This window comes from Dermacentor andersoni, chromosome 4 (genome assembly GCF_023375885.2).
Source record: "Dermacentor andersoni chromosome 4, qqDerAnde1_hic_scaffold, whole genome shotgun sequence".
Lineage (NCBI taxonomy): Eukaryota > Metazoa > Arthropoda > Arachnida > Ixodida > Ixodidae > Dermacentor > Dermacentor andersoni.
This window is the reverse complement of record NC_092817.1, coordinates 10,614,362-10,632,437: the sequence shown is the minus strand read 5'-3', so window position 1 is coordinate 10,632,437 and position 18,076 is coordinate 10,614,362. Positions and strand designations below refer to the sequence as shown.

Here is an 18,076-nt window from a genome sequence, read left to right as displayed (position 1 = left end):
CTTTCCCTGAATGTGAAGTCGGAATCTAGGGGGCATAACAACTTTGTCAAGCAACCATGTGGCACGTCATGTGACAGGAGAGACGTGCACAGAGGCAGGCCCTGCAAAATAGCGCGCTTCATGCAGTTTGTTTTGTTCAATTTATGCAACGCACGTGATTTACAATCAGAGATGTGATTTCCGTTTTAATTTCGGTCGCGGGTTCGGATCCCGACCACGGCGGCTGCATTTCGATGGGGGCGAAATGCGAAAATGTCCGTGTACTTAAGATTTAGGTTCAGCTTAAAGAACCCCAGGTGTTCCAAATTTTCAGTCCCCTACAACGACATGCCTCATAATAAGATCGTGGTTTTAGCACATAAAACCCCATAATTTAATTAATGACAGTTTGTCGCATGCCATATTCACTGCCATCGCAGCCAATCCTATGGTGATAAGCATCTTCACCTATCTGTTACACAGCACGTTTTACGTGGTGCCATTGGAAGCATACTGCATGCTATTAGGGACTTTTAGCTTGTCCGCTATGCTGGCAAATGGGGGTTGTTTGGGCAGATTGCCGGATGAGCAGGGGCGTAAACTTGAGTGGCCAGAGCAGTGCAGCCACCTGGTGGCGTAGAGCTCTACCAGACAAACACAGTGCTAAAATTGCAGTAACCCACTATAATCTCCTTCGCTGCTGGTGCAAATTTACGACAGCGGCGTAATTGTGAGCACGATCATGCCACTGTCGAAAATTTACACCAGCAGCTAAGCAGAATATAGTAATTGGCTCGTGTTTGTGTCACTCAGCTTTGCACCACCAGCTGGCACCACCAATCCAGCCGCTCATGTTTACGCCCCCGCTCATCCGCCCAACTGCCCGCATTTGCCGGAATACCGAACGCACTAAAATTCTCTATTAAGAGGTGATAACCAAATGCGACACAGTTCCCTTCTGCAGGCGGTGCGAAGTGAGCGTCATATTTCATTCAGGTCGCATCGTAGACATCATATCCCAGCATCGCCCACAAGATTTCGTTTTGTTTTTCCAAAGGAAAACGAGAACTTGCAATTGAACGACAACGGTCACTCAGGTGCCACCGGCTCCGTCTCGTACCTCAATAATTCACTCTGAATGGGCACATGAAAACTTCCTGCCCACATGTCCCACTTGAAAAAGCTTCTGACCCAGGCCAAATTCAAGCAACTCAAATGTAAGCAAGCTGAAGCTGCAAAAACGACTACATGCATCTTGGGCCATTGTGCCCCCGCCAGCTCAACATGTGTCGGTACCTTGTGCAGCAACGGTTCGCACAATGCTTCGCATTACATAGAAGTCAGCTAAGTTAAGCCTGCCATTTCTTTACTGACTTCAGATTATATGTTTTCCTGGTTTGTATGTTTTAAAGTGAAGCTTTCTTTGTTTTTCCACTGCTACTGTTGCTGCTACTGTCTGGCACAGGGGTTCGTTCAGAGCGTGTGCATACATGACAGGAGCGCGAAAGAGAGGAAAGACGACTTGAGGAACTCGTTTGGACCTTTGCACCGCGTAGAAAGTGCACAATGCCCTCTGGAGCTCCCTGGGCGTCGCCACATTAGCCCGCTTGACAGCTGTAATTATTTGTGACCCCCTGCAAAAGCATTGCAGAAATTGCAGCGCTTACTTTTCTATTAATGTCCAGAGTAAAGTTAGAAAAGTAGAGGATAGGGAGAGGAGGCAGAGAATGGGTGGAACCGACACAGTCATGAAACGAATGAATAACAGCCTTGCCACGCTTCGCTCGCAGTTCCCATAAAATAAGGGGGAGGTGTGGGGGTGGGGGATAGAGAAAAGGTAATATGAGAAAACAAGGAAACGCTACTACTATAGACAAGACAGTGGTTACGAGCAAGCTGGATAAATTTAAGTTCAAGGTAAGGTACGGCATGTTCCTGCTATTTCTGAAAAACAATCGCCATGCAAATTTGTCAAGCAGACAACTTACGCAGGGTGTCCAGAAGCAGAGCCGCATTAAAGCTCACTGTAGGGTCTAGGCAACACTATGGAAGCGGTCACACATCAAATGAACACTTCTGTGCCCGCAGCGGTAGCTTTACGGCTATGCAATTGCTCGAGGTTGCAGGTTTGATCTCGATCGTGGCAGCCGCATTTCTACGGGGGCGAAATAAAAAACGCTCCTTCACTTAGATTTAGGGACATGTTAAAGAACACCACGATGTCAAAATTAATTCGGAGTCTGCCACTACAGTGTGCCTGTTAATTCAATTCTGGTTTTGGCACATACAGCCCCATAATTTAATTAAAGTTTAATACTTCTGCCATGATGTGATGTGCCATGTGAGGCAATGAATATGCTCAACCCTCTCAGAGGTTAAGTATGACACACAACAACGCCTCAAGCAAACACTGCCCTTTGTGTGTTCTGTGTACTATGAAGACAATCAGCAGTGGTGCACACAAGATAATGTTTAACATCAACTCACCACTGTCATGTTGGACTAAATGCTGAAGAAATTAAACATTCGCTGTCAGCATCACCGCTAATTATTGTCAATCAAAGCAAACAGCACAGAAAGCTTCGCTTACAATAATTTCCACAGCGAGTGGGATCGCATAATTTTTTTTCTAGCATAATTTTTTCCAAAACATATGAACGGGGTTCTACAGTAGAAGCTTTTTTCAGCCAGTTTTGACTTCCTTTTCCAGGAGGATACTCTGTCATCACGTCACAAACAATATGTGGTCAAGTGGGAGCCGGACATAGTGACACTTTGACACTCACCCCAGATTGATCAGCCACTTCGTATACTACTACTGCGAAGACCTATGTAGAAGCATAGCAGATTATCGGGTGAGCCAGAGCAAATGTAAAAAAAACACCATTTCCAGTTCCCACATAACCACATAAAGTGTCATGACGTCACGACACCGTAGAAACGAAACTGAACCAGTCAGTATAAAAGTTATTACAGTGCAGTCCACTCATAATGATACTGCATATAACGATATATCAATTATAACAATGAGTGGACTTCTGAGTATCAATTTATGCATTAGGGCTATGAAAAAAACACCCATATATAACAATGTGTTATTCACCGCGTATCGGATGTAACGATCGAAATTCTGCCTTTCGGGAGACGTTTTCTATGCAGAATAACTCTGAAATTTGCTTTGCTAAGTTAACCTTAACTGAGACAGGGCAAAACGTTTGCCTACACAAGTTCATATCTGCCACTATTACCATGCAGTGCGTCCCGCCAGTGCGCCGACTGAGAGTATTGAAAGTTGGCGCGGTATGCCACAAGATGGTGCCAGCTGCTTCGCATCACATGAACGTCTTCGTGAATGAACTGCTTTGCATGAACTGCTTCGCATGAACTTCAGAATGGCTTCAGAATAGGTAGGTGTTTAGATGATAACTTATTTGTTCTTACTCAGGGTATTGAAATATCAAAAGTAGAAAGCGGACCGTTATATGTGGCCTTTTTAGACATTACAGGAGGTTATGACAGCGTAGACCACAACATTTTGTTGGATATTCTGGAAGGGGAAGGCTTAGGTGACGACTGTCTACAGCTTTTGAGAGAGATTTACCTAAAGAATACCATTTGCGTTGAATGGGAAGGAATGAGGAGCGAGGAGAAAGTTCATATCAACAAGGGCCTGAGGCAGGGGTGCCCTTTATCCTCGCTGCTGTTTATGATGTACATGGTGAGGATGGAGAGGGTGCTAGAAGTAATATCGGGTTTAATCTCTCATACAAATAGGCGGGCACAGTAATAGAGCAGCAGCTCCCAGGTTTATTTTATGCGGACAACATTGTGTTGCTAGCTAACAAGCAGAGTGATTTGCAACGTCTGGCTAATATCTGTGGGCAGGAAGGCAACAATTTAGGTTTGAAATTTAGTGTTAAAAAATCAGGGGTTATGGTATTCAATGAAAACAGTGAACAGACCGTGGAGATACAGGGCCAGGAAATACCTCGGGTAACAGAATATAAATATCTTGGTATATGGATAAACAAGACAATAGATATATGGAAACACAGGAAAAAACAATAGTGAAGGGGAAGAGGAATGCAGCCATAATGAGGCACAGAGCGCTATGGGGATACAATAGGTACGAGGTCCTTCGAGGTATGTGGAAAGGTGTAATGGTTCCAGGACTTACTTTTGGAAATGCGGTTGTTTGCTTTAAATCAGGGGTACAATCAGGACTCGACGGGAACCAAAGGTCAGTGAGTCGCCTTGCATTGGGCGCTCACGGGGAGACAACAAATGAAGCTGTGCAGGGTGATATGGGCTAGACTAGCTTTGAAGTGAGGGAAGCACGGAGTAAAATTGAGTATGAAGAACGGCTGAGGAATATGGAAGAAAGTAAATGGCCTGGGAGAGTGTTCAGGTATCTGTACAGGAAAAACATTGATTTGCCGCGGAGGAAAAGAACTAGGAAGCTTACCAGCAAGTATGCGGCCTGTAGGGTGGGCAACACAGCAACAAAGAAGGTCAAGCGGAAAGTCAGAGAGGCTGAAATAATCTCATGGGTGGCGGCAATGGAAAAGAAACCTGCCATGAGTAACTACTTAAGAGGAAAAAACGAAATCAGGAAAGATACAATTTATGATAACTCAAAGGGAAGCTCATTACTTTTCGAAGCGAGATCGGGATGCCTCAGAACACGCACCTATAAAGGGAGATATAAGATGGAAGAAGAAGCATGTGCTTGCTGCGGTAACGCTAGGGAAACTACGGAGCATGTTTTATTAGAATGTGAGGACGTCTACCCAGCGGTCGATTTAGGCGCCACTGGCCTCCTTGAAGCACTTGGGTTCAGCGAGGGCATAGAAAAGTAAACATGTCTGCAATAGGCATTAGTAAGAGGTGACTGGAGGATTGGTGGAAGAAAAGTAGGGAAACGACAAAAAACGGAGATGTACAAAAGCACAGTTCGAAATAGGGGATCAGAAAATTTGGGTGGGGTAGTTCATAGCATTTTTTTTTTCTCTTTCTTATTGTTTAACCTAGGTAGGACATTAGGCAGTACAATAGGAAGAGCTTGGTGGCGCAACCCACCGCACCGTTCCTAAGGGGACGCTCATAACATCCATCCATCCATCCGCTGTCGCCAGCGAGCATCCATAGAGAAAAAAAAAAAGCGAGAAGTGAATTATGCCTGCACTCTCTTTCTACAATCGCACTCTCTTCCTCAGTGAGCATGGAAATGCGCCACGGAAGCAGTGGTTGGTGCTCTGACACAGCTGCGTCGGTGCGCAAAGCTGTGTCACTTGGGACGAAGCTGCCAATTTTTTGAGACTCACGCAGTCGATGATATTGACGATTCTGAAAATCATGAGCACCACGATCATGAAGGCTACAACCAGTGACAGTGCCGACGAATGGAAATGGCGGGCTTTGTGCGCTAGGGTGAAACCCCCATGTGTGAAAACAACATGGTGGCAGCCGCTGGTATTGCCAAACTCTGGGAGCAAGTCACTACTGGTGATAAAATAGGAGGTGCTCCAATGGAGGAGTTTCTGAGTGCAGGCAGCTCTGCCTCATTCTGCGAAGAGAGAGACAAAACTTTATTACGTCCTTGAAGGGGTCCAGGGGTGGCGGGGGTCAGGAGACTAATCCCCAGTCCTCACACGGCAGCCAGTCCTTGCTTTCTGGCATCGTCTTTGGCCATCCGGACGGCCCAGAGCTGCTCTTCTGGGTCCAACCTCAGCAGCAATGTCTCCCACTGCTCGGCCGTAGTTATGATGCGTGTAGTGTTTGTGTTGGAGGCTCTGGGGCATTGCCAGATAATGTGATCGAGGTCAGCGCGGGCTTCGCACAATTAGTTGAGCGAGGATTATGCATCGGGGTAAATGCGGTTGTATGTGTCTTGGATGTCCCCATCGCTGCCCCCGGTGACCCACAGGGTGATATCGTCTGCGTAGAGGCTATGCTTGAGGTTGGGGATGCTAGCTAATGCAGGCGGTAGTCCGAGCAAGGCCACGGTAAACAGAAAAGGGGACAGAACCGATCCTTGCGGCATGCCTTTGCTACCGAAGTGAATAATTGGCGACTGCAACCCTCCGATGGTAATGGTGGCCTTGTGACCTGTAAGGAAATTCTTGATGTAGTTATAGGTCTATTCGATTCAGCCAAGTTTCTCTGCACCTTCTGCACCTATTCACGGTGCACTGCACCTAGACCCTCGATTCCCCAAGGTGCAGCAGTGCACCCTGCACCCCCGTGCTCGATTGAACGGGGGGCAATGCAAGGTGCCGCCGCGGTGCACTGCACCCTTGAACCTTGCAGCGGGTGGGTGCAGCATGGCACCCCCTGCACTTTTTCGTTTGAGGTGCCATGCACCTTTTTCTGAATCGAACAAACCTTATATGTTCGATGTCAAACCTGGAGTTGAGCCAGTTGGCTCAGTATGGTCTCATGCGTGAAATTATCGAATGCCTTGGTTAGGTCTAGCCTCAATATGGCTCTGGTGTCCAGCCTGGACCTTTTATCGCCATCGATAATTTGGTGCTTGAGCTGAATCATGATATCTTGAGCAGAAAGTTTAAGGCGGAAGCCAACCATGGTATTGGGGAAGAGGTCATTGTCGTTCATATGTCTGTGTAAGCGTGTGAGGATGACACGTTTGAGGACCTTTCCGACACATGAAGTAAGGGAGATAGGGCGGAGGTTTTCGAGTAGGCGGCGTTTCCCTGGTTTGGGAATCATACTGATTTTGGCTTCTTTCCATTGTGAGGGGAGGTGTCCAGTTTCTCAGTATGCATTAAAATAAGCTGTGAGGGCGAGTATAGAATCCTCATCTAGGTTGCGAAGCATTTTATTAGTAATGCCACCTGGTCCCGGGGCTGAGTTAGAGCGCAGTACGAGGGTGGCTTCACGTACTTCTGCTGCTGGCATGGGCGCGTCCAGGTGGTTGTCAGCGGTGCCAGTGTATGCTGGAGTGGGTGTAGTAGGTTGAGGTCCTACGTTACGGTCTATCAGCCCTTGAAGAACCTGTGCATCCGTGCCCGGATGGGTGTGAATAATCTTTTGCAAGTTGTGCTGTTGCGAGTTGTTGCTGTTGACCGGATCGAGGAGGCAACGGAGGATATTCCACGTTTTGGGCAGGTTTGGTTGCTGCTCCATGCTGTCGCATGTGCTATGCCAATTTTGACGAGTAAGTTGTTGTCAATAGTCTTTGGGTGAGAGTGCTAATACATTTTCTGAGCATTCGATTGAGCTTGTTGTGTTTGTATCTGCATTGCAGACTGGTGAGGGCTTCCCACATATGCAGTAACTTGCTATCTGCCTCCTGCAGACTGGCTTCCTTAGGCATCAATTTAGTGGCTTCACTCGCGTCTTGCAGCAAGGATGAGACCCAATCTTCCAAAGAGGGTTGGATACCAGAGAAAGAGGTGAGGGCTCTGGCCTGTCGGAAAGCATCTCGATTTGTTATGCGGAGTTGACAGCATTTGGGCTTTCGTGGGCCTGCTCGAACTGTTGTTTTGATGAAATAGTGGTCGCTGCCCAAGTTGTCTTGTGTGTTGATCGAGTCTGCCTGTGGAGTCTGCCTGTGGGCTTTCGTGGGCCTGCTCGAACTGTTGTTTTGATGAAATAGTGGTCGCTGCCCAAGTTGTCTTGTGTGTTGATCGAGTCTGCCTGTGCCTGTGTGATCGAGTCTGCCTGTGTGTTGTGCGACGAAGGCAACGAGGTTGACAGTGGCCCGTCTTTGAAACAGACTCCAATGTTCACGCAAAGTGCACTGTCGTTGATAGAGACGCTGATTGATTTCATGCATGCTAAATTATAGCCGCCACTGTTCGCACAGCCGCTAAACGCAATGTACACCACGGTTGTGAACCTGAAACTTCCGCGAAAGCAAGCGCAGATTTCTGACTATTTCAGCGCGCCTAACGCTTGACACGCTGTTTAGAGGTACAAATAAACACCTTACTTTTCACAACCTTTTTTCTACAATGTCAATTTTTTATTGTAAGTGGTAAACTTGGTTTCGGAGCTACAAAGGTATGTTCGGCAGTTTCGTTTTCTTTCTTTTTTTTATGGCAGTACGGATATAGCGATGATCGGATATAACGATCGGATTTTTCATTCTTCTTGCTATTGTTATAAGTGGACTGCATTGTATATAAAATTATTTAGGGCGCTGTGAGGCTTAAAGTGTTTTTTAGGGGTGCGCAAATATTCAAATCATATTTTTCGAACAATGTTTGCTGTTCGATTTGATTTACACCAGACCTTTATTATTCAAGATATTCAAAGTTCCGGAAAATAAACCTAACAGTTTCATTTGCTAAAAACCAAACCGCAGCTCTTCTAAACGATGCGTGCAATTCTCCTTGCAAACTCTGACCTATCGCAAAGGTTAATGGCCTTCACCGCACCTTGACACTATCTTAGCCACAGACTAGAAAGAGTGCAGTGTAAAAGTGTGAAGCACAGCATTTATTTGAATGTAACACCCACCCAATTTTTGAGGGTTCAAAATAAAAATGCACCTGAACGTAATGTTATAATATTTTTTTAAACTATGGCATGTCCCTATGCTAACGATGAGAAGAAAAAGGCAAGCACAATACATCCACAAAGAAAGTGAAACTTTATTCTGCTGACAGTTCCTTTCCTACAGTGATCCAGTTTTGCTGGCTTTCTGGATAGGCCCCAATTGCATGCTGATTCAAAGAAGCTTGCCGACATCTTTCTCCAAAGCATCCAAGTGCTCCACGTAGTGAAGAGGAAAGTCCCTCGCGAAAACAAGCCCATGATGGACTGAATCATGTACAAGACCTCCCGCGAGGACAATGTTGATGCAGCCTGCCCTACCGCGTCAGCGCTGCCGTCGTGGCCGTTACTGTCACTGTCGAATGCAAGCACGTTCGCAACAATCGCCTCATTGGTTAGAAGCACTTCGTTTACAAATCTATAGCAGTGCGCTTTCTTTTCACCGGCAACGTCGTGCATTGCCTATGATCAGTGGGCGGATCAGCCACCTTCCATTTCGTAGGCGAGTCAAATGAGGCTGAGAAACAACACTCCCAGGAACAACTGCGACGCAACGAACAAAGACAAGCACACGCAACTTAATCCATTAGCAGAATTGCGCAGACTGAGGGCCATGGAATAAAGAACCAACTGTGAGGGCCCAGTGAGCAATCTGGGAGCAGCGATGGCAGCGTAGTTGGCGCACTCCATTCGTATTTTGGAGGGGGGTGCGGCACAGAGCTATGGGCGCAGCCCATTCGCGTTCGGAGGGCTGACGCAATGGGAGAGATGCACACGAGGCTGGTGTGCGTTTCTCACGGAGAGAAGCGTGCGGCGGGAATTGGGGTAGCAAGCGATTGTGCATTGGCTCGCATTTCACTTTTTCTTTTTTTCATTTTCAAGGATTTCACATTCGCAGAAACACCCAGAAGCCAGACTTCATCATAACCGATAATGCAGCATGAGAACATTGCAGTAAGCAGGTTATTTCCCCATAGAAAACATTCAAAAGTTGATGGTGCAGCAGCTTTTGATTGTTATAACTGATATATTGCTAAAACTGGTATTGTTATAAGTGGGTTCGACTGTATGTACCTTTGTCAAGTTGGCTGTAGGTTCTCTGTGGCCATGCTTTTGGCCATGTCTTGCATATATGTTTTTTGGTAATTGAACTTGGAAATGTTAAAAAAACATTCGATTCAATTCGCACTCAAACTTCAATATTCGAATCGATTCACGCTCAAAATTTTCCTATTCACACAGCACGACTATTTTTTCTAGGGTTTAGAGGTACCGGACCTCCACTTAAAGGGCCCCTCACCAGGCCCCATAGAAAATTTTGGTTATACGTTGGAAGTTGTTACGTGTCCTCTAGGGAGCGTTCTGCAGCAAAACTTTTTCAAATCGGCTGATTAACAGCCGAGACTGAAATATTTCAGTGCCGCTAACCCATGGTTTCAGCAGGCGGGCTCCACTTCCAAGCAAGACACTCTCTCCACTCGCCACATTCTCTAGTCTGCACAAGCAAAATTCCTTCCCTGCGTTTTCCCATACCGGACCTCGAGGATCAAGTGACGCATATGTCACAGGCCCATTTTTTTTCCTCCTCGCTACACATTTCCGCTGACAGCATCATGCGCGAGCTGTTGTCTCATTTGTGCAGCACACAATGTTGCTTGCTGTGCACAAGGAAACATGACTAGCGGTATAATTCAGTGCTACACGAATACTGAGGCAGAAGAAGTGGATCGCAGAGCATGATAACGCACTGGAACACAGTAGAAAATGGCATAGCTTTGGTACCTGCGCACGTGACTGCACGACCGTGGGAACAAGCAGACGAAGTGAAAGTACATCTCTCTTGCTTCGGTGTGAAGTAAAACAAAGAAGACGCAGACATTCCGTTTCTGTGTTTTATTATTTCTCTAAATTTCAATTCGTCAATTCAAGCAACAGAAGTTGTCTTGAATAATTCTCAAAGTCACATGTCACCACGAGCGACGTCACACTGCAGACACGAATACGTAGGCGCAGGAACACGAGTATGTCACCGTCTGGCTTGGAGCATGGCAGCCGCGAAGAGAAAGAAAAACAGCGTTCAGTTTGAAATTTCAGATCTTTCCATGGCGCATAATGATGTAATTCTTCGCAAACACGATCGTTAGCACGCATTGTATGCTCTGCGCTTGTCAGCTCAGTATGGCCAGACCTTGTGAGGGGCCTTTTAAAGGGGGAAATAAAGGTAGGCTCAAAAATGTTGTGTCAGTATCCCTTTAATATGCGTCATCATCGATCAATGACACCTCTTTACCGCTGTCTGTGTACAACACATTGTCTCCTTGTAGTCCAATGGCTTTGATATTCCACATTTCTTGAACCACTCTGCTGCGATAACAAATGGGATGATGGGCCACATCTAGTCTTATCTCTTATCATTTCACCAAAGTCTATGAAACACCCCAAACATGCGATGCAATCCTGTTGCTGCTAGGTTAGAGTGTAAAATTAGCAAAATTTGAAAGTCACACTTCAGGCCAGCTCTTACTGTCCTCTTTAAAAGATCAGAAAAAAACAAGGCATTGCTACAGAAGTAAGAGAGATAAATTCATGATGCTCAGGGGAAGGTGATAAAGCCATCCCTTCAGCCAACTCACCTTGAATTTTTTCCAGTGGTCCAGCTGTTTCTTCAGCATCAGTCGGCAGATTGGGTTGGAGCCACCTTGAGACAGAAGCAGACCCAACCGGAAATCTCGGGACCGCTGGGCCACCGCACATGCCTTGGACACATCCCGTCCACTCAGATAGCTCAGTATCACAGACAGTTCGCTGTCCTCCTGCACATTGCATGTTAACTTCTTTAGTAACATTGACAAAACAAGCCCTTTTTAGCCCCTCCCCCCTTTGCTTATCTGCCGTTCATGCTAACCCATGCAACCGGGTCATGACACTTTTGCACCCACTGTGTAAATCCAAAGCTAGTCTTGCTCTAAGAGAGGGAGAAAAAATACCCCAATGTGCATCTACGATTGGCATCAGGAATGAGAGGCTGTCGTATTCTGTGTCACAAAGATGGTGGCTGTGAACAACTTTGTTGCCATCCCGTGCAGTCGCATTCATCTTCAAGGTGGCTTGCCGGCTTTTCGAGTGTTGTGTGGCCGCTGTGAATACATTTGTATCGATTTGGCACCAAACCGTAACTTTAATTGCCGACACCTCATGAAGCAGCATCGATTAGACCTAATGGTCTAAACGATGTCCTCGTGATGAAAATTCTCTGCTGGCCGATGTGGCAAAATGCAGCAAGCCATCACAGAATGGTTGCCGCTAGTATGTTTATATGGGTGGTTCATCATGTGATAGGTCCTGAGATTATGCGTGCGGGTTAGCTTGACGGCTTCTCAGGGTGAAATTCACCGCCGTATATACAACACAATCTGTGTGCCTGTCAATGCTAATCGGCTCGATCTTTGCACTTTACGAAATATGCGCTGCTTTTATTGCCGTTCCCTCTGTCCACGTTGCTTTATCATTTTGATCGGTCCTGTCAACCCGGACGAACATTCTAGCCCTGGCCTGCATGGCGCTGTTCTGGAAGTTCCGACGTTTGGGTGCTGTGTGTGCGATTCCCACCTAAGGCCGATGTTGTGGGGCGTTCAACCAAGAAAATCCGCTACCGTGTCAGCTGGGGCAGCCCATTCTTGCTCCTTTCAGGTCGAAAACGAAGTGAAAAGCTCGCTTAGGTGGCATCAAGCACAAAGGGCTCTGCGGTGCACACGACGTGTGATACTGCGCGGGTCTCTATACCGAACATATTGTACAATCAAATCATTAGAACATTCACTATTCGATTCGGTGATATTTAACATTTTTACACCTCTGATTTACACCATGCCAATATGACTATCAACAAAATTTCACTAACAAATTTTTTTATTAATGACTTCAGAGGAACATTGAATTTCAAAACTTAAGCCAGTCTGCCAGTACTGAAAGAATAACTGTAGTGCTGTGCCTTCGCACCAGATGGCATTCATACGTGGCGTAGGTCATGGAACACTGAATAGATGCCACAGTGCCATGTTATATAAGCAATGTTCACCTGATTAAAGGTTGTTATCGGTATGGGGCCTGTATTGGTGTAGCATGCTCACTTCATGTCACTGTGCTGGTGACACAACAATCTGGCAATGAGGATGTTTTTAACCGCTGGGATTTCACCGCTGCCTCTATTCCTTGCTGCCCCCGGCATACCCCCTGTGCCATGGCCCCGCTGACTATGCCTCTTCAAGACATTTTTACTGGCGTCCGGAGTGACCCACACTTGCCACCGGGCTCTTTTGCTGCGCTGTCCTGGAACCGAAGGAGAGCACATTTTCGATGCACCTCCGCTGAGTACGCTACAAATCAAGATAGAGCAACCGAGCAATGCACCTGCTGTCACACCTGCTCCAGATGCCACCACCGCTGGCGTCGCAGAAACCAGCATAATTACCAGCAATCCCGGCTGGCCGAGTGGGGAAAGCAGAGGAAACCGCGATTGCCATGGCCATGCATGTGGAATGCATGCATGCATGCATGTGAAGCAAATATCGTCATCAGCGATAGCAAGCAGACCATCGGCAATTTCGTCCACTGTAGAATTTCAAAACGGGCAAACCATGTCCTCATGCGGCGCCCCCTAAGCGGCTTGAAAACGCTCGTGTAGACCCCCGCTCACGCGGCTGTGCCCGGCAACGCATCGGCTCACAGTTTGGCTCGAGATCTCGCGCGCCGAGCCTCGTCCGCGGACGCGGACGGTGTGAATGAGGAGGATACACGAGGAACCCTGTGAGACTTATCATGAAATAGCCCATAGGTATCATTTGAGGCGTCGCGTGCTCCCACCACCGGGCAAGCAACTCGATAAAACACAAGCGGTCGCATTTAGGCGACTCCAGACAAACACATACCCACACCCAAAGTACATTAACAAGATCACAGGAGGCAAGGAAAGCGACCAATGTAGGCTCTGTTCATGAACAGGAACACCCACACACATAATGTGGGAATGCACCTCGCTCCCGTTTTCTCATCCCCCCGTCAGCAGCGAGACTGACTGGACAGCCTGGCTCAGTTCCGGGGACGTCGACCGACAGCTTGAACTGGTGGACTGGGCGGAGAAGGCCAAGCAGGACCAGGGCCTTACTTGAGCCCGATCCCTCAGCCATGTCCCCCTTTACCCTTCCCCCTTTCAATAATGTTTGCCACCACCACCACCGGAATACAGATGCTTCCACACTTACCTGACGAGTATGACGTGGTCCTCGAGATGCTAACAAGGCATTTCGCTGCCCCTTGCAACGTTTGTCTGCAACACCATCGATTCTGTGAGTGTCGCCAACTGCAGGATGGGCCCATCACAGAGTTTGTTGTCACGCTTCACAAATCGGCAGTTCTTTGCAATTTCACCACTCAAGCCAACAAAAACGTGTGAGCAGCTCATAGCAGGCATCATGTGCCCACAGCTACAGGAGAGATTGCTGCTCAACTGACGTTCAATCATGCTGTCGAGATAGCACTGCTTCAGGAACAGACCCAGCACGAATGCGAAGCCTTCACTAATCCAGTTCACCAAGTTCAGGAGCAGCTGCATGATAGCCCAGTCAGACAGGGTCGGCGAGAGGACCACTGCGATAACAGCACAGATCTCCCGAGTCACTGTCACTTCAGGAGGTCAAGCATGCACACCACACCCGCACATGATGTGAATGCAGCTGCTGCTGTTCTCCCCGGGACCAGACAAAGAAATGGCAGTAATTGCGGCGCAGCAAGTTGCTTGCCTTCGGCATGTCTTGCTTGTGGTTGCACATGCTTTGCCTGTGGATGCCGTGGCCACTTTCAGAGAGCTTGTCGAAGCTCTCGTCATATATATGAGAAGGGTATTTTGCCAAGGTCCACGTAATCGCACCAGAAGAAGATGCTACGAATGTCATTAGCATTTTGGCGGTCCATACTGAACAGAGCATAACTGTCTACATCGAGGTCAAGGTTGTGCTTGTTACCGCAACGACAGCAGCGCATGCCATGAAGTTTCCGGTCGACACAGGCTCGGCTGTGTCCACTATAGGGGAAAACCAATTCCAATGCTTCTTTAGCAACGCAGCACAGCTGACAACTTCTCAGCTCACGCTGTTGGATTTTTCGCGTAAGAAGATTCCCATTTTCAGGCCATTCCACGCTCAAGTCTCATACAAAGGGAAGCGGCCATGGTAACTTTTCATGCTACGCCATGTGGGACATCTCTCCTCGGTCTGGATGCTGTTGAAGCCCTTGGCTTTCGCATTATGGATGAATAATTGCATTGCCTGCATATGTCCCCGAAGAGATGCTCAGAAGTTCCAGCCACGAGCCCAGGCCTTCAGCCTCAAAGCACCACACCAAATGCGTCCCTTGGCCCTCCCAAGTTTGCTTTGCCATCAGGACTATGGACCAAGTTTGTTCACTTGTTTTTGCCTGGCCTGGAACTGGTCAAAGGCGTGCAACATAACAGTCAAGATGAAACATTCCGTCGAACCCGTCGTGCAGAAGCTGAGGCCCCTACCATTTTCTGTCCGTCAGGCAGTCTCCGATGAGATCAAGAACCTACTTGCTGCAGATGTTATTGAGAGAATTAACGCTTCCGAGTAAGTGTCTTCATTTGTAGCAGCTCGCAAGGCAAACGGTAGCATTCGACTGTGTGTAGACCTCCGCAAACCAAACAAAGCTATTGTAGCAGACAACTTCCCTTTGCCTCATATGCAGGAGTTGCTCCATGCCCTCAATGCAGCACGCTGCTTCTCCAAGGCGGACCTGGCATCAGCCTACTACCAGCTTGTGCTCTACCCAGGCAGCAGAGACCTAACTGCGTTCATAACGCAGGAAGGCCTCTTCAGGTCCAAGAGGGTCTGCTTTGGGTTAGCATTGGCACCAGCTGCATTTCAGTAGATCATGACGAAGATACTTGAAGGCTGCAAAGGGGTCCTCTGCTACTTGGATGACATAATCACTTTTGGCAAAACGGAGAGTCAATACATGCGAAACCTGAAGCAAATCCTCAAACGAATCGCGGAAGCTGGACTCAAGCTCAACGAAAAATGCGTCTTGAACACATCAGAGCTGTCGTTCTTAGGATATTGCGTCAGTGCAGAGGGTATAGGACTGCTCCAAACTAAGGTTGACGCAATTGTTAACGCTCCTGCACCTAGAGAGGCAGCCACACTACGCTATTTCTTGGGGCTCGTTGAATGCTATTATAAGTTCGTCCCACGACTGGCAGAGGAGGTAGAGCCAATGCACCATCTACTTTGCAATGACTGGGATGATGCCGCCAAAGAAAGTTTCGCGAGGATAAAGAGACTTCTGGCATCACACAGAGTCCTCTGAGTGTTTGACCCGATGCTGCCCATCACTGTCGCAACAGATGCACCTGCATTCTGTTTGGGTGCCGTACTGTAACAAGTGGAGGGGTCACACATGCAAGCTGTGGCATTTGCATCGTGGACATTAACAGAGATAGAACGAAAGTGCTCGGCTGGAGAGCATAAAGCCTTGGCCTGTCTACGGGCCTGTGAGAAATGACATATTTATCTTTGAGGCCAGTCATTTACTCTACTAACAGAACATCAGGCTCTGGTCTCCTTGCCTTTGTCCCGAAGCACAGGGCAGCGGCCCCTTCGTATTGCAAGGTGGATCGCATGGCTGCTACACCACCATCTCAGTGTGCAGTACCGCAGCGGAGCCTACAACCAAGTAGCAGATACCCTTTCCCGACTACCAGTCTCAGATAGAGAGGGTGGCTTCCAGGTCGATGAGGAGGTCCTGTCCTTAGTCACATGATCTGTACATCTAGAAGATCTTCAGGTTGCTACCGCTGAAGATGGCATACTACAATAGGTCATGCACTTCGTCCAGTCATCATGGCCAACCCGAGAAAGACTTGCTGCAGAACTGAAACCGTACTATGACGTCCGGAAAGAGCTCTCAGTAGAAGATGGGTTGTTTTTCTGCACGAATTGTGTTGTGGTACCTGCCAGGCTAATGGATACCTTCATCCAGTTAGCCCATGAGTCCCTTCTGGGAATTGTGAAGACTAAGCAGTGCATCAGGGAAAAGTACTGGTGGCCATGCCTTAACAACCAAGTTGACAACGCCATCTGAAGCTGCACAGGCTGCCAAGCCTCAGACAAAAGTGTCAAGAACTTGCACACACCACTCCAGCCTGTCCCACTCTGTGAAAGACCCTGAGACAAAGTATCAATAGACATTATGGGGCCCCTTTCAGTGGGCATTGGCTGACTGTCAATTTGTCATTGTGTTGGTAGACTACTTCTCCAGATGGCCAGAGATTGCATTCTGCAGTAACATCACTTCCCACGCGATGACCAACTTCCTGCTTGCTGTCTTTGCACGGGAGGGTTACCCTACAGAGCTAGTCTCAGATGATATCATGGCCGACAGTTTACGTCAAGTGAACTTTTGAGTGCTTTCTGGGGGACAGGGGTATTAAGCATTTCTTCTCAGCAGTTTACCACCCTCAAGTGAATGGCTTGGTGGAGAGATTTAGCAGGATATTCAAATCTTATTTACAACAAGCTCTCCTGGAGCAGCGACCCACCAAGGCCACCGTTACGGAGTGCCTGGGTATTTGTTGAGCCACACCTCACAGCGCCACGGGCCTCTCCCCAGCAGTACTGCGTCATGGTCGCCACATGAGGACATTAAATATCATCGGCCAGCCAGCTGCAGAGTTAGGCACCCATCCTGCCCAGAAAGTGCGTAGACTTCGGTGCCGCGTGTATGAGTAACAACAAAGCAGCAAGATGTATACAGACAAGTAAATAGCAGCCAGGGAGCCCAAATCTGAAGTGGGTGCCTATGTGCAGTTGAAACGCCCAGTGCCTGGAATGAAAGGCACCCCAAGTTTTGGTGCTCCACTCAAGATCCTGAAGCGGATAGGACGTTGGTCATTCCACCTGGCAGACGGTAGAATGTGAAATGCCTCTGAATTCTCTGCTGCACCCCTTAAGCAGTAACAGAAGAAGTAGTGACCACAGAGGAATCGCTGCTGTGGAACATGGATGCAGACCTGTCGGTAGGCAACACAAGAGCTCGGACACCATTCTCGAAGGACACAGAGCACCATGGCCAAATCACACCAACGCCTGAACCGCACCAGAAGTCTCCAAAACTGCTGGGTTCAGCACTGCCTCCTCGCACGCCAAGCCCACCACCACTACCGGGCAGACCACCAACCAAAACCATGACCTTGTGACTGTGCATTGATTGTGTTGGCGAACCAGGAATCGCCCATCAGCCAGTGGAGTCAAGGCTCCGTCATTCTACATGGGAGCGAAGACCACCAGAGAGGTTCAGGGGTACCAGAGAGGTTCAGGGATACCAGAGAGGTTCAGGGATTAAGTGCAGTGAACTTACTAATCACAGTGACTTTATTAGGTAGTCGCCAGAAGTGACTTCATTGTAATTTTGTTAGTCAGTCAGAAGCACTCACTGTTTCCGTTGTAAACTCATCATTTGTGTTCTATTGTCAAGAGAGGGGGTAGATATAGTGTTGTGCCTTCAC

General features: G+C 47.8%; 1 protein-coding gene across 3 annotated transcripts in view; it reads right to left on the bottom strand.

The window, feature by feature from the left end:
* The window catches only part of Nup98-96 (nuclear pore complex protein Nup98-96), a 264,767-nt gene that overhangs the window by 50,028 nt on the left and 196,663 nt on the right, over positions 1-18,076 (bottom strand). For all 3 annotated transcript variants that reach the window (XM_055073379.2, XM_055073380.2, XM_055073381.2), the window contains one exon: positions 11,133-11,312. In XM_055073379.2, the coding sequence (XP_054929354.1) occupies positions 11,133-11,312 (180 nt within the window). The remainder of the gene's footprint in view (positions 1-11,132; positions 11,313-18,076) is intronic.